A 14,530-nucleotide genomic window follows, 5' to 3' on the forward strand; every position below is an offset into this window, starting at 1 on the left:
AAAAAAAAAAAAAAGAGAGAGATTCTCTTGCCTCAGCCTCCCAGGTAGCTGGGACTACAGGCGCCTGTCACAATGTTTGGCTCTGTTTTGGTTGTAGTTGTCATTGTTGTTTGGCAGGCCCAGGCTGGATTCAAACCTGCCAGCTCTGATGTATGTGGCTGGTGCCCTAGCCTCTTAGCTATAGGTGACAAGTCGAGATTCTACCATTATTAAAGCACCTCCCTGTCACCTGGAATGCCCTTCACCCTCATCTCCACCCGTCTCCAGGAGTCCTCCCCTGGAATCCACCCTCGTCCCTAATCACTGCCAGACTTCTCTCAGAGACCCCTAACATACCTGTGTCACCTCAGGCCACCCCCTTTCCCCTATCTACATTTCTTTCCAACTCTTCCCCTTCCTGGGAACTATGAGAACTAGAAGAATTCAGAGAACAGAGGAGGTGCACACTAGAGCCAGACAAAAATCCAGCTCCCTCAGCCCCAGTCAACACGATCCAACTGTGGTCTTCTCCCGCTCAGGACAATCTGCCCAAGGCCCTAGTTTGAAAATCCCTTCCTCTTATGTCGTTCTTTGTCCTCAACAGAAGGGATGACCTTGCCTTAGGATCCTTAATGGAGAAGGATATTAAGTGAAGACTTAGAAACTAGGCGATGAGAATCTCAGAGCCTCTGTATACTGGAACAACGCCCCCATTCGTTATTATGTTAGAAGGGAACCTCCAAGGATAAGGAGGGATTAGGCCAGCGGGCTATGCCCGACCACGTACCTGCAATCAGACCGATCTCACAATTAGGATCTTCATGGCCACAGGTCATCAAGGTCCCCACTGTGTCATTCACGATTGCAACTATGTCCAGCTCAAACTCCTGAAAGAAAGTAGCTCTACTGTAGGTAGAATGTGCAGACTACAAAGGCTTAGGAGGGGCAGACAAGCCCAGGGTGGGACAAGGCCAGAGTCACAAGGACCTGGGCACAGCATGGCAGAGCCAGGAGGCCTAGGGGAGGCCTAGGGGAGGGCCAGGGGCAGGCAAGAGCCTCAAGACCACATCCTACATTTCTCCTCTTGATGGCTTCCCTGAGCATGTCCACCACGTCCTCCCCTTCACAGTCAGTAGCCTTGAAACCTTTGGTCCACTCTATGAGTGTTCCCTGAAAGAAAGGAGGGGAAATTCATTTGAACAATAGTTTGCTGGGACCACCGCACAACCTCAGCATCTGCCAGGTACAAGACGCTATGGCTAATTTCTGGTCAAGTGCATGTCCTTTTGACTGTGCCCCCACCTCACAGCCCCACCCCTGCGCTCAGAGGCATCACGGAGCACAATGCTCAGACAAGGCCACTGCTGAGCAGAATCACGGCAGCAAGTCATATTTGTATTCTGGCCATGACTGCACAGAACAAAGGCCTGGGATCACAGGGATCCCACTTCTAATTTAGCCAAGGACAGTAGAGGTGTGATCAAAAGAAGGGCTACAAAATGCCAATCAAAGCATGTTCTAGGCCAGATGTGGTGGCTCACAGCTGTAATCCTAAAAGTCTGAGAGGCCAGCTCGGCACCTGTGGCTCAAGTGGCTAAGGCACCAGCCACATACACCTAAGGTGGTGGGTTCAAATCCAGCCTGGGCCCGCCAAACAATGATGGCTGCAACCAAAAAATAGAGCCAGGCGTTGTGGCAGGCGCCTGTGGTCCCAGCTACTTGGGAGGCGGAGGCAGGAGACTCGCTTGAGCCCAGGAGTTGGAGGTTGCTGTGAGCTGTGATGCCACAGCACTCTACCCAGGGGGACAGCTTGAGGCTCTGTCTCAAAAAAAAGAAGTCTGAGAGGCCAAGGCAGGAGGATTGCTTGAGCTCAGGAGTTCAAGACCAGCCTGAACAAGCACAAGATCCCATCTCTGAAAAATAGAAAAACTGCCAGATGTGGTGGCATGCGCCTGTGGTCCCAGCTACTCAGGAGGCTGAGACAGGAGGATCGCTTGAGTCCAGGAGTTCTGGTCTGTAGTGCACTATGCCGATTGGGTGTCCGCACTAAGTTTGGCATCAATATGGTGACCTCCTGGAAGTAGGGGGCCACCAGGTTGCCTAAGGAGGGGTGAACCAGCCCAGATTGGAAACAGAGCAGGTCAAAACTCCCATGCTGATCAGTAGTGGCATTGCACCTGTGTGAATAGCCACTGTACTCCAAGCGTGGGCAACATAGTGAGATCCCATCTTTTAAAAAAAAAAAAATAGAAAAACTAGCTGAACGTAATGGTGCATCCCTGTAATCCCAGCTATTGAGGGAACTGAGGCAAGAGGATTGCTCGAGCCCAAGAGTTTGAGGTTGTGGTGAGCTATGATGCCCCTGCACTCGTGAGACTCTGTCTCAAAAAAACCAAAAAAATGCCCCCCAAAAAGCTTGTTACACAGTGAAAAACTATAGCCATCCTATAATTCCAACAATATGGATCTATCATCTCGTATGTCAATATAGGACGTGCTATACTCATATACTCGTTAAAATTCATGCTGTATGAGAATGTTTACCATCTACTGTTGAGTGAAAACATGTCAAACAAATGCAGATACTGAATTATTCTGTTTTTATTTTTTAAATTACATGCATACACACTTGGATCTGGAAAAGTTCTGGAATAATATGTACACCATAGTGTTGACAGGATGCAAGATTCTGGCTGACATTTAGTTTGTCCTTTTGTTAATTTTTCTAAAATTAACAAATAATTTTTGTTATTTGAAATTTTTGTTATTGTCAGAAAAATCTGACAATTTTTTTTTTTTTTTACACAGAGCCTCAAGCTGTCACCCTAGGTAGAGTGCTGTAGCATCACAGCTCACAGCAACCTCCAACTCCTGGCTCAAGTGATTCTCTTGCCTCAGCCTCCCAGGTAGCTGAGACTACAGCACCCACCACAACACCCGGCTATTTCTTGGTTGCAGTCGTCATTGTTGTTTGGTGGGCCCAGGCTGGATTTTTACCCTCCAGCTCAGGTGTGCGTGGCTGGTGCCTTAGCCACTTGAGCCACAGGCACTGAGCCAACATGTATACTTTTTAATAAAACTGACAAAGTAGTATTTTTAATTTTTAAAAGGAAGCTCAAAGCCCGGCACAGTGGCTTGCACCTATAATCCTAGCATTCTGGGAGGCTGAAGTGGGAGAATCACTTGAGCTCAGGAGTTTGAGACCAGCCTCAGCAAGAAGGAAACTCATCTCTACTAAAAAATAAAAAAATTGGGCAGTGCCTGTGGCTCAGTGTGTAGAGTGTCGGCCCCATATACCGAGGGTGGTGGGTTCAAACCCGGCCCTGGCCAAACTGCAACAAAAAACTAGCCGGGCATTGTGGCAGGTGCCTGTGTCCCAGCTACTTGGGAGGCTGAGGCAAGAGAATCACCTAAGCCCAGGAGTTGGAGGTTGCTGTGAGCTGTGACACCACGGCACTCTACCAAGGGCGATAAAGTAAGACTCTGTCTCTAAAAAAAAAAAAAAAAGGAAAAATTATGCTGGCATGGTGGTGGGCACCTGTAGTCCCAGGTACTCAGGAGACTGAGGCAGAAGAATCACTTGAACTCAAGAGTTTGAGGTTGCCATGAGTTAGGCTGAAACTACAGCACTCTACTCAGGGTGACAGAGTAAGATTCTCTCAAAAAAAGGAAGTCTAAAATTACACTGTTAGCCTGAGGCAGGAGTTAGTGTGGCCCCAGACTCCAGAGCTCAGAAAGCTGGGGCTGGGGTAAGGACAAGCAGAGCTGGGGTGGCTAGGCCAGGAGAGCCCCTGGAACAGAAAATCTAATGGCAGCGACCCCAACCCCATGGCTGGACATCACCTAACCTGAGTCCCACAGCTGGCAAGGCTTAGTTCCCCTCTTTCTCTCTAGCCCTTGGGAAACTGGGATCCCTGGCTCCTATCCTGGTTAATATACTTGTATGTGGAATGTTACAGAGACACCCCCAACTGAAAACCTCTCTCTTCTTTAAAAATGGAATCTTGCTCTGTCGCCCCAGTTAGAGTGCAGTGATGTCAGCCCAGCTCACTACAACCTCAAACTCCGAGACTCAAGTGACCCTTCCATCTCAGCCTCCTGGGTAGCTGGGGCTGCAGGCACCTGCCACCACACCCAGCTAATTTTCTCTATTTTTTGTAAAGACAAGAGTCTCACTCTTGCTCAGGTTGGTCTCAAACTTCTGACCTCAAGTGATCCTCCCACCTCAGCCTCCAAGAATTCTAGGACTACAGGCATGAGTCCCCACGCCCAGCCCTCTCTTTCTTATTAATTGCAATTACACAAAAATAAGATACTTTTGAAGCTTTCTTTTTATTCCTCAGCTATCGGTAGCTTTGCTTCCAGCTGCCCACTGGCCTCCCTTTTTCTTTTAACTGTGTCTCCATGAACCCTTCAGAAATGCTGAGTGACAAAGGCCCGGAGGCCCAGTGTCCTGAGTCAGGAGCCGCAGCTATGTCCTGGTGGCCAGTCAGGACCTCGGACAGCTGCACACAGTCCCCACCCCTTCCTCACAGTGTATTAATTTTTAATGGCAGCAGCAATACAGGAAAGCATTACTGTATAAAACATTAAAATGATACTGATAAGGATAAAGTTGCCTTTCGCATTCTATTCCCCCAATCTGAGAGGTAATCTCTATTAACAGCCTGATATGAATCCTTCCAGACTTTTTTCCCCCCGCTTGCAAGTATTTTTAAGTAAATAAATTCATGTTGTGTGTGAACTACTGCAATTTGTTTCTCATTCAATCATGCATTTTCTAGACCTTTCTTTGTCAGTTAATATGGATCTGTTGGCTCAGCACTTGTAGCACAGTGGTTACAGCGCCGGCAACATGTGCCAAGGCTGGCGGGTTCAAACCCGGCCTAGGCCAGCTAAACAACAATGACAACTGCAACAAAAAATAGCTGGGCATTGTGGCAGGCACTTGTAGCCCCAGCTACTTGGGAGGCTGAGGCAAGAGGATCGCGTAAGCCCAAGAGTTTGAGGTTGCTGTGAGCTGTGACGCCACAGCACTCTACTGAGGGAGACATAGTGAGACTCTGTCTCAAAAAAATAAAAAAGGATCTGTCACATTCTTTCACTGAGCAAAATATTCCTCAAATATAATTGCAGAGAAATAAACAAATCCACAAAACACTCCTATAAAATAAGAATTAATTTAATTTATTTTTTTTTGAGACAGAGTCTCACTATGTCACCCTCGGTAGAATGCCACGGCATCACAGCTCACAGCAACCTCAAACTCTTGGGCTTAAGTGATACTCTTGCCTCAGCCTCCCGAATAGCTGGTAGTATAGGCACCTGCCACAGTGCCTGGCTATGTTTTGCTGCAGTTGTCACTGTTGTTTAGCAGGCCTGGGCCGGGCTCAAACCCACCAGCTTTGGTGTATGTGGCCTGTGCCCTACTCACTGAGCTACAGGTGCTGAGCCTTTCTTTTTCTTTTGAGACAGGGTCTCATTCTATTGCCCTGGGTAACAGTGGGCATCATTATAGCTCAGTGGGTTGCAGTGGCATCATTAGAGCTCACTGCAGCCTCAAACTCCTTGGCTCAGGAGATTGTCCTGCTATGGCTTTCCCAAGTGCTAAGATCACAAGCGAGAGCCACTATGCCTGGCTGATTTTTTTCTTTTTTTTACTTTGGAAAAAGGAGAGCTTTATTTCTCCTAAAGATAAGCAGCCTGTTGGGCAACTGTTCCAACAGGCTGCAGACCAGAGGACTGGCCAGAAGCTAGGCACACACGCTTCCATGATATTTTTCTTTTCTCTTTTTTTTTTTGAGACAGAGCCTCAAGCTGTCATCCTGGGTAGAGTGCTGTGGTGTCATAGCTCATAGCAACCTCCAACTCCTGGGCTCAAGCAATTCTCCTGCCTCTGCCTCCCAAGTAGCTGGGATTATAGGTGCCCACCACAATGCCTGGCTATTTTTTGGTTGCAGCCATCATTGTTGTTTGGTGGAACCTGGCTGAATTCGAACCTGCCAGCTCAGGTGTATGTGGCTGGCGCCTTAGCTATCTGAGCCACAGGTGCCGAGCCGATATTTTTCATTATTAAAGTGGTGTGATAGTGAATGTCCTTGTTTGTTCCTCCCTGGGCATTTATTTGAGAAGCAGACCTGCTTGGGGGCCTCCCAGAGTATTAGGATTATAGGTGGGAGCCACTGCACCAGCCATGGGTGATGTTCTTCAGTGTCAACTCAACTGGCCATGTGATCAAGTCTTTCTGAGGTCCTAATATCAGGAATGAAATGCACATCTTATGTGCCATTGGTAGCCCAATTTTGCCAGACGATAAAAACCTACAACCTCCTGTTTTCTCCGTTTATACGGGCTGCCCAGGAAAAGACAGATACTGCTAATGTCACTGGCCTGAACTGGTCTTTTCCTCTTTCCATCTCTCCATAATGTGGCATGACCTCCTCTTCTAACAGCAGTATTATCCATGAGTCCCTTTATTGCATATTACTCTAAATTCTTTTGTAAACTTCCATCCAAAATATAATAAGAAATAGAAGATAATAAATAGAAAAAAATTAAAAGGTTGAAATTCTCTATCATGTGCCTGTAGCCACCCTGAACGTGAAACCCTCTAGAGAATGAAGAGCGACTCAGAGTCACCCTGAGCTGCCCCAGTTGGAGGAAGGACACCCACTAGGCGGGCTGTGAGCGGGCGGGCGCTTACCTTGTCGATGCTCGTTTGCCTGCAGGGAAATGAAAACGTGAAGCCCAGAGGCAGCTGGACTCCCTTGAGACCCATGTAGTCCAGGAAGTCGGCGATGCACTGTACGATGTGGTCAAACAGCTGTGGGGAAGAGTGGTGTTCACAGCAGCCAGCCACGGATTCAGGTGGCAGGCAGGTTCCTGGGGGGCACAGAACCCTCGCCCAGCACTTACCTCCTCCCCAGTGCCCTGCATGATCTCCAGGGGGATGGCAAAGATCTTGTTGTACATCCGCACTGACCTCCGTCCACTTCTGATCTTCACCAGGAGGACCCGAAAGTTGGTTCCCCCCAGGTCCAGGGCAAGGAACTTCCCTTTCTCTGTGGAGGAGAAAGTGGGGGCTGCATTCCACCAGCAGGGACTCCTGTCAGGCCCCTGGGAGGAAGAGGAGATGCAGACCCAAAGACTGCCCTCCTGGGGCTCCAGACCAGAAGGTCCTGGTGGTCATGCACAGAGTCAGGGCCCTGGCCAGGGCCTTGGCCTGCCTGTAGCCACACTGCTTTCCTTGGCCTTCACTTTTATAGCAGAGGCCCAGGTACCATCTACACCATCTCCAATAAGCTGCCGTGAAAAGAGCCCTGAACTGGAGTCCAGGATCTGGGGTTTCTGAGAAATGCCTTTTGCCTTGAGCAAGAGGAGCCAGGTTCCATCTTTCCTCATCTACAGTAAGGAGGTTGGACCTCTGAAGGCTCTTCTAGCCCTAAGCTCTGACACCCTTCTAGGGTACCCCAGGTGACTGTATCCAGGTGTAAGTTATCTCGCAGAGGACATGTGATATACTTGTACTCAAGGAACCCCCAAGAGTAAGTCTGGGCCAGGCTACTCTGACTGCAAGGGGCTCTGGAAGGTGTTTGCATCCTGTCTGGATGGCCTAGAGCAGTGGTTCTCAACCTTCCTAATGCCATGACACTTTAATACAGTTCCTCATGTTGTAGTGACCCCCAACCATATAATTATTTTCATTGCTACTTCATAACTGTAATTTTGCTACTCTTATGAATCGTAAGGTAAATATCTGATATGTAGGATGTATTTTCATTGTTACAAAGGGGTCGTGACCCACAGGTTGAGAACCACTGGCCCAGAGGAACTGCTCATTAACAGGGATGAAATGATTCTTCCTGCTCCCTCCCCTGGCCTAAATCCCCACACCACCACCTGACACATAAGAAACCACAACAAGTCCGACCTTTATCACACACACTGGCCACCCAAGCACAGTCTCTCACCTCTGACACCTCGAGGGCACTGAGTCTGTTCTACAGAACCTTTCACCCTGCCCTCTGCCTCACTCACTCTAGCACACCAGTCTTTTTGCTGTTCCTTGGACTTCCCACAGCTGTCTCTCGGACCCATCTCTATGACCCCTTATCCCGCTCAGTTTGTCTTCATAGCACCTGTCATGACCTGACATCATACGGCTTTATTTGCCCACCATCTGCCAGCCCGACAGACTGTGAACGCCACTCCTAGACAGCCTGGCATGGAGGAGGTGCTTAATGGAACTCTGAGGAAGGAAGGCAGAAGGATTCAAGAGATAAAATAATGAATAATTGAAGAGTATCTTTTACTGTCCTCAGTTTTTGTTTCCTATGTTGGCTCTGGAAAAGATCTCTGTTGTTAAGAGATCCAGTCCACAGCTGTGCGCCCTGGAGGAGGCCTCTCTGAGCCTCAGTTTTGGCATCCATGAACAGGAACCGTTCCTTCTTTAGTAACATACAAAGTGGCTGAGGGGATGAGATGAAATTAAAGGATCAAAAGCAAATGATAAGGTGTAAAGCATTTGACTAAGGTCATTATTTCTGGAAGAGACTCATGAGCTACAAAGACTTAGTGGCTTCTCTCAGCTGAACACCAAGGACCAGGAGAAGGATCAGGGTTGGAAAAGTCAGAGACAGAAGTGATGAAAGGAGAGAAAATGAGCCAAGCCCAGAAAACAGAGCAGCAGCCGGAAGACAAGCCCAGACAGCCACGAGGGTCTAGAAGGGAGATCCTGGGAACGGTTCTGGGCCTTCCGTCTGTTCACAGCACGGGGTACCCTCATGTTCTCACCTACACACACAAATGCATGCATACACACTCACACACGCACACATGTAACATAACTTAGATTTTTTTTTTCATTAAAAATACCTTGGACTAACCAAGGCCAATGGGTAAAAAGGAGTACTAACCTTCTACCCTACTCTCTACAATCCCTTATGGTCATGAATCCAAGGCTCTAAAAACCAAAAACCTAACTGGCAAGAAGTTTGTCAGGAGCTCTTCAGAGAAGGGGGCTGTGCCCTGCCCACCTGTGCCGTCCGGCATCCCACAGACGTAAGTGGGCAGCATCTTGACGGTGGCCAGTGGGTGGGTCTTCCTCTTCAGCCCATACTCCAGCTCAACCCGCATCTTGCCCTGCACGTCCACAAGCTGCTCTCGGGTCAGCTGGAACAGAGCCAGCACTTCGTCAATCTGCTTCCGCTGGGCCTGCACGCGGGAGGCCACTGCGGTCACCATGGCGGCCCCCTTGGTGCTGCCACTCTCTGACAGGAGGAAGCGGACATCACAGTTTGGGACCAGTTTCCTCACCACCTTGTGCAGGCGCTTTGGGTACCTGAAGGCAGGGGTGGTGGCAAAACATTTAGCAATCACAAAGGTCAGGCTTGGCCAACAGAAACAGGCTCAGGACGGCCATGGACTGGGTCCTGGAGTCCTGCCCAGCCAGAGCCCAGCCTTTATTTGTTGGGTGGAGGAGGGATGATAGGAGGAGATGGCACCGCTGGGCAGTGCAAGGGCACTGTTTAGCAGCATATTTTTCTTTTTCTTTTTTTCTATAGGGTCTCGCTCTGTCACCCAAGCTGGAGTGCAATGTCACCATTATAGCTCACCGTAACCTTGAATTCCTGGGCTCAAGTGACCCTCTTGGCTCAACCTTCTAAGTAGCTAGGACTACAGGTGTATGCCATTACACCTAGCTAATTTTTTTTCTTTTTTTTTTTTTTTTTGAGACAGAGCCTCAAGCTATCCTCCCGGGTAGAGTGCCATGGCTTCACAGCTCACATCAACCTCCAGCTCCTGGGCTCAAGCGAGTCTCCTGCCTCAGCCTCCCAAGTAGCTGGGACTACAGGCGCCCGCCACAACGCCAGGCCATTTTTTGGTTGCAGCTGTCATTGTTGTTTGGTGGGCCTGGGCTGGGGATTTGAACCCGCCACCTTAGGTGTATGTGGCTGGTGCCTTAGCCGCTTGAGCCACAGGTGCCGAGCCCACCTAGCTAATTTTTAAGTTTTTTGTAGAGACTGTGTCATTATGTTACCCAGACTAGTCTTGAACTCCTGGCATCAAGCAATCCCCCTGCCTCAGCCTCCCAGAGCTCTGGGACAGGCTAGACCAGAGCCAGCATGCCTGGCCAGAGTATTTCTTTAAGAGTGATTCCCAAGAGCAAGCCAGCCAGCTAGATGAATGTGGGCCCTGGATTCACCCTTTCTCTTGTAATCTCAGAACCAGTAAGAGGTGGTCAACTCAGTATAAGCAGTACAGTCCAGAGAGGACCGGGGACGCTGCTCTGGGAAGACTCCTGTGTGGGGCGTGGGCCAGTAGGTGCCACTCACTGAGGGTGTATCTTGTAGACAGTTCCGTCCACGCCCACCGTGGTCCGGAGCCTCGCCAGCTTCTTGTTCTCCCGGAGGCGCGTCAGGATTGCTGCCAGGGCCGCTGCGCAGAGATTGGCGGAGCGGAAGGAGACGATGGTGCAGACGTGCTGCACAGCAATGCAGTCGGCCTCGGAGGGCTCCAGGCCCAGATCCACCAGGATTTCTCTTGTGTTGGCGAGGCCTTCTTTGTACCTGGCCAGGGGACAGGAATGAGAGAACAGTTCTTACAGTTCTTTTCCATCCCATGAGTATCTTCCTGAGCGAGCCAGCTCTCTCACCTCCCAGGATTGTGAAAATAAATAGGCTGGCACATAGTGATATAATAACAATATCAACATTGATAACAGCAGCCACCATTTATCAAGCACTCCCTATGTGCCAGGTACTTGTCTAAGGATTTTACATGTATCATTTAATCCTCACAGCAATACTGGGAAAAGTACTGTCATTACTCTAATGTACAGATGAGGGCTGTGAGGCACAGAGAGGGTATGTAATTTGTCCATGATCACACAGCTAGTAAGTGCTAGAGCCAAGATTTGAACTCAAGCACTTAGATCAGAGCATCCACACTTTTTACTCATCCTAGCTATAACACCTTTCACAGAAATTCCATCTCTGACAAGCTCTGTACAAACACAGAGTCCTGGGGTCAGTGCCACTCTGCTGAGCTTAGAATCTAAACTGAGTACAAAGCTCAGGGCAATGCCAGGGTTTCTAAGCCTGAAGAACCCTGAGTTGACTGAGCCAACTACCTTCACCAGTCAGCTAGCTCCCCATTCCAGGGACCTATGCATACAGCCTGGAATCACCAAACCCAAAGCCTGTCCCTGGTGGAAGCAGAGAAGGCTCTGTGATAGCAGGATTCCACACATGAGCTTTAAGGGCTCCAAGGATGCCCTGTATTGTAAGCAAAACTGTGTGCAAGTATGCATTTTCTGGGTAAAGGGTCCAGAATCCAAATAAAGTCCTCAAAAGGATCTGGGACCCTAAATAAAGTTACAAATCACCTCTTTAGGAAGAAGGCAACAAAATACAGGGAGAGGGTGGCCCCCTGACAGCAGAGTCCCTGGTCGATGAAACCAACAAGAATGTTCCATCTCAATCAAGGCAGAAATTGCTAACCCACCTGTAGCCATGCCCAGGTCTGAAATCCTCCTGGCAAAGAAGGAAGATCTGGTCCCTGTTTCTGTTCCCCTACCCCAAGCCTACCACACCTTGGCCACCCATCCAAACCCTCTGCAGGGTCAAGGTGGAAGAGGCCCAGTCGCTGCTTACCTCTCCATGGCAGCCACATGCCGCGTTTCAATCTTTCCTTTAATGTGGAGAGTGGAGGATTTCTCACCACCGAACAGGAGGCCAGCCTTGGCCATCTTCAGCAAGATGATCCTGACGAGCTCCCCCAGGTACAGGCCACTGATCATCTTCTCGAACCTGTGACGTGGTACAAATCAGTGGAAGCAACCCCTTTGGTTACGCAGCATCATTTCCCAAAGAGCAGGAGCCACACTGGAGTGTGGGCAGCACGAGGACTGCACCAGGGATGGGGAGGCCCCAGTCCAGCCCCAATTTGGTGTGCCCTAAAGATGCTGTGCTCTCTGAGCTGCACTCGCCTTGCCCATAAAAGGAGAGGCCTGAGCTAAAGGAGATCTAAGATCCCTCCCAAAAGCAAGGCACTACATTCGAAGAGTTTTTATCTCAAATCACCCCAGCCATGGGGGTACCATTCTTGCCATTCATACATTGGCATATGGAATCTGAACCTCACAGACTTTGGGTACTTCCCCTAGATCACCCAGCCATGGTATGACAAACCCAGTTCCACACTCAGATCTACACACTCAGATCAGTTCCACACTCAGCAACTACATCAAGCTTCTGCTCAAGAGAGAAAGGTGCCGTGTCCGTGGAGACAGGCATGTGGACGAAATATCCCTGAAGTTCCCTGACACCTGCACTCTGAGTGTGCACGCAGCAAACAATTACCACTTGTTCCCTGGGTAAACTGTTCAATGTAAATTTTATTCTCCAAACACAGTAAGACACAAAATCAAAGACAATCTATTTCATAACCAAGTTTATATAGTTCACTATAAAAAGTCTAAGGACATTGAAGAAACAAGCCAATCAAAAGAAATTCAGGTTGAATTTAGGGGATTGGAATTTACTTTCAGTGCAATGGAAATTAATGAAGATGATACAATCTATAAAATGGACAGTATGTCCTTGGGCAGTGACTGCCCTAGATCACCACTGCCCTGGGGGGTGTGCTCACGGCAGGTACTGCCAAAGCATAAATGTGTTTTACAGGTGGGCAGTCCTAGGGTTTGGCTCTTAGGAAGTGCCTAACATTCACCGGTATGTCTTGGCAAAATGGTTGACTGCATGGCTGGGGCTGGGCAAGTGCCCGATAAGCCTGGAATACCTACTGTGCCAGAAAATAAGGAAGCACTTAAAGGGTGATGGAACGTGTTGAAAGACATAGAAGGAAAGGGCTTATTTTGGCCAAATCTGACAAAAAATTAAGCATCTTATTTCTTTTGTTGTTGTTGTTGTTGCTGCAGTTGTCGTTGTTTAGCTGGCCTGGGCTGGGTACGAACCTGCCACCTTCAGTGTATGTGGCTGGCACTATAATCACTGTGCTACAAGCGCTGAGCCAAAGTATCTAATTTCTTTTTTTTTTTTTTTTTGCAGTGTTTGGCCGGGGCTGGGTTTGAACCCACCACCTCCGGCATATGGGGCCGGTGCCCTACTCCTTTGAGCCATAGGTGCCGCCCTAATTTCTTTTTCTTTCTTTTACTTTATCGCCCTTGGTAGAGTGCCAAGACATCACAGCAACCTCCAACTCCTGGGCTTAGGCAATTCTCTTGCCTCAGCTTCCTGAGTAGCTGGGACAACAGGCGCCCGCCAAAATGCCCAGCTATTTTTGTTGTTGTTGCAGTTTGGCCGGGGCCAGGTTTGAACCGACCACCCTCAGTGTATGGGGCCAGCACCCTACCCACTGAGCCGCAGGCACCACCCCAAAGCATCTAATTTCTAATCAAGAAATTAGAACCTACTAAATAAAAAAGAACTCTCGAGTCCATACTAATATAGATGAATGGAGGAGGCGGGCGCAGTGGCTCACGCCTATAATCCCAACACTTTGGGAGGCCAGGGCAGGAGAATCTCCTGAGGCCAGGAATTTAAGACTAGCCTGGGCAATAGCACGACACTCTCTCTACAAAATATGAGAAGTATCAGCTGAACATGGTGGTGTGAGCCTATAGTCTCAACTTCTAGGAAGGCTGATGCAAGAGACTCACAATCACCTGAGCCCAGGAGCTTGAGGCTGCAGCAAGCTATGACTGCACTACTATACTCTAGCCTGGGCAACAGAGCAAGACTGCGTCTCTATAAAATATAATAAATAAATGAATAAATAAATAAATTGAGGAGATAGGAAAGCTCTTCCTTACAGTATGATAACAACTAATTATCACAGTAGGAATGACAGGTTTAGAAATTCACCAGTGGATCGATGGATGCTAAAACTAGTGAGTGAAAGCCTGAAGGAACAGGATATTAACATAGTCTCAAAATATCTCTGCACCAGGTATTTACTCAAAACAAAGGGAAGAAGAATAACCTTCTGCTGGAGAAAACTGTTCGGTATCCCCTTAACCAATGATTCCAAGTAGCATCCCCAGTAATGGAGCCGACAAGTGTCATGTGTTTCCTGATATGATGCCCAGGAAAGGACACGCTTGTGTGTTACATTCCTGCCAAAAATACGTAACTTGAATTTAAGCATGAAGAGACATCAGACAAATGCAGACTGAGGGACATTCTGTAGCAAGCGTGGCCTGTAGGCTTCAACATCATGAAAAACAGAGAGATAGTAAGAAACCGCTCCAGATTAAAGGAGGTTAAGAGACATGGCAGCAAAATGTAACCTGTGATGAGAGTTCCGGTCACGACATTTACTTTCTTTCCATTTTTTATAAAAGACATACTGAGGCAGCTGGTGAATTTTAAATAACATCTGTAAGTTATATGTTAAAAATGGTTAAGTGTTGGCTCGGCACCTGTGGCTCAACTGGCTAAGGCGCCAGCCACGTACACCTAAGGTAGCGGGTTCAAATCCCCAACCCGGACCCACCAAACAACAATGACAGCTGCAACCAAAAAATAGC

The 14,530-nt window shown here is 48.5% G+C and overlaps 1 protein-coding gene across 2 annotated transcripts in view; it reads right to left on the reverse strand.

Moving 5' to 3' along the window:
- Nucleotides 1–14,530, reverse strand: part of HKDC1 (hexokinase domain containing 1) — a 75,374-nt gene that overhangs the window by 18,753 nt on the left and 42,091 nt on the right. For both annotated transcript variants that reach the window (XM_012801324.1, XM_023509568.1), the window contains 7 exons: nucleotides 11,634–11,789; nucleotides 10,314–10,547; nucleotides 9,015–9,319; nucleotides 6,895–7,040; nucleotides 6,683–6,802; nucleotides 1,054–1,149; nucleotides 767–866 (listed from right to left, as the gene is read on the reverse strand). In XM_012801324.1, coding sequence (XP_012656778.1) covers nucleotides 767–866; nucleotides 1,054–1,149; nucleotides 6,683–6,802; nucleotides 6,895–7,040; nucleotides 9,015–9,319; nucleotides 10,314–10,547; nucleotides 11,634–11,789 — 1,157 coding nt within the window. The remainder of the gene's footprint in view (nucleotides 1–766; nucleotides 867–1,053; nucleotides 1,150–6,682; nucleotides 6,803–6,894; nucleotides 7,041–9,014; nucleotides 9,320–10,313; nucleotides 10,548–11,633; nucleotides 11,790–14,530) is intronic.

This window comes from Otolemur garnettii, unplaced genomic scaffold (genome assembly GCF_000181295.1).
Source record: "Otolemur garnettii isolate 467f Iridium unplaced genomic scaffold, OtoGar3 scaffold00008, whole genome shotgun sequence".
In the NCBI taxonomy this organism is placed as follows: domain Eukaryota; kingdom Metazoa; phylum Chordata; class Mammalia; order Primates; family Galagidae; genus Otolemur; species Otolemur garnettii.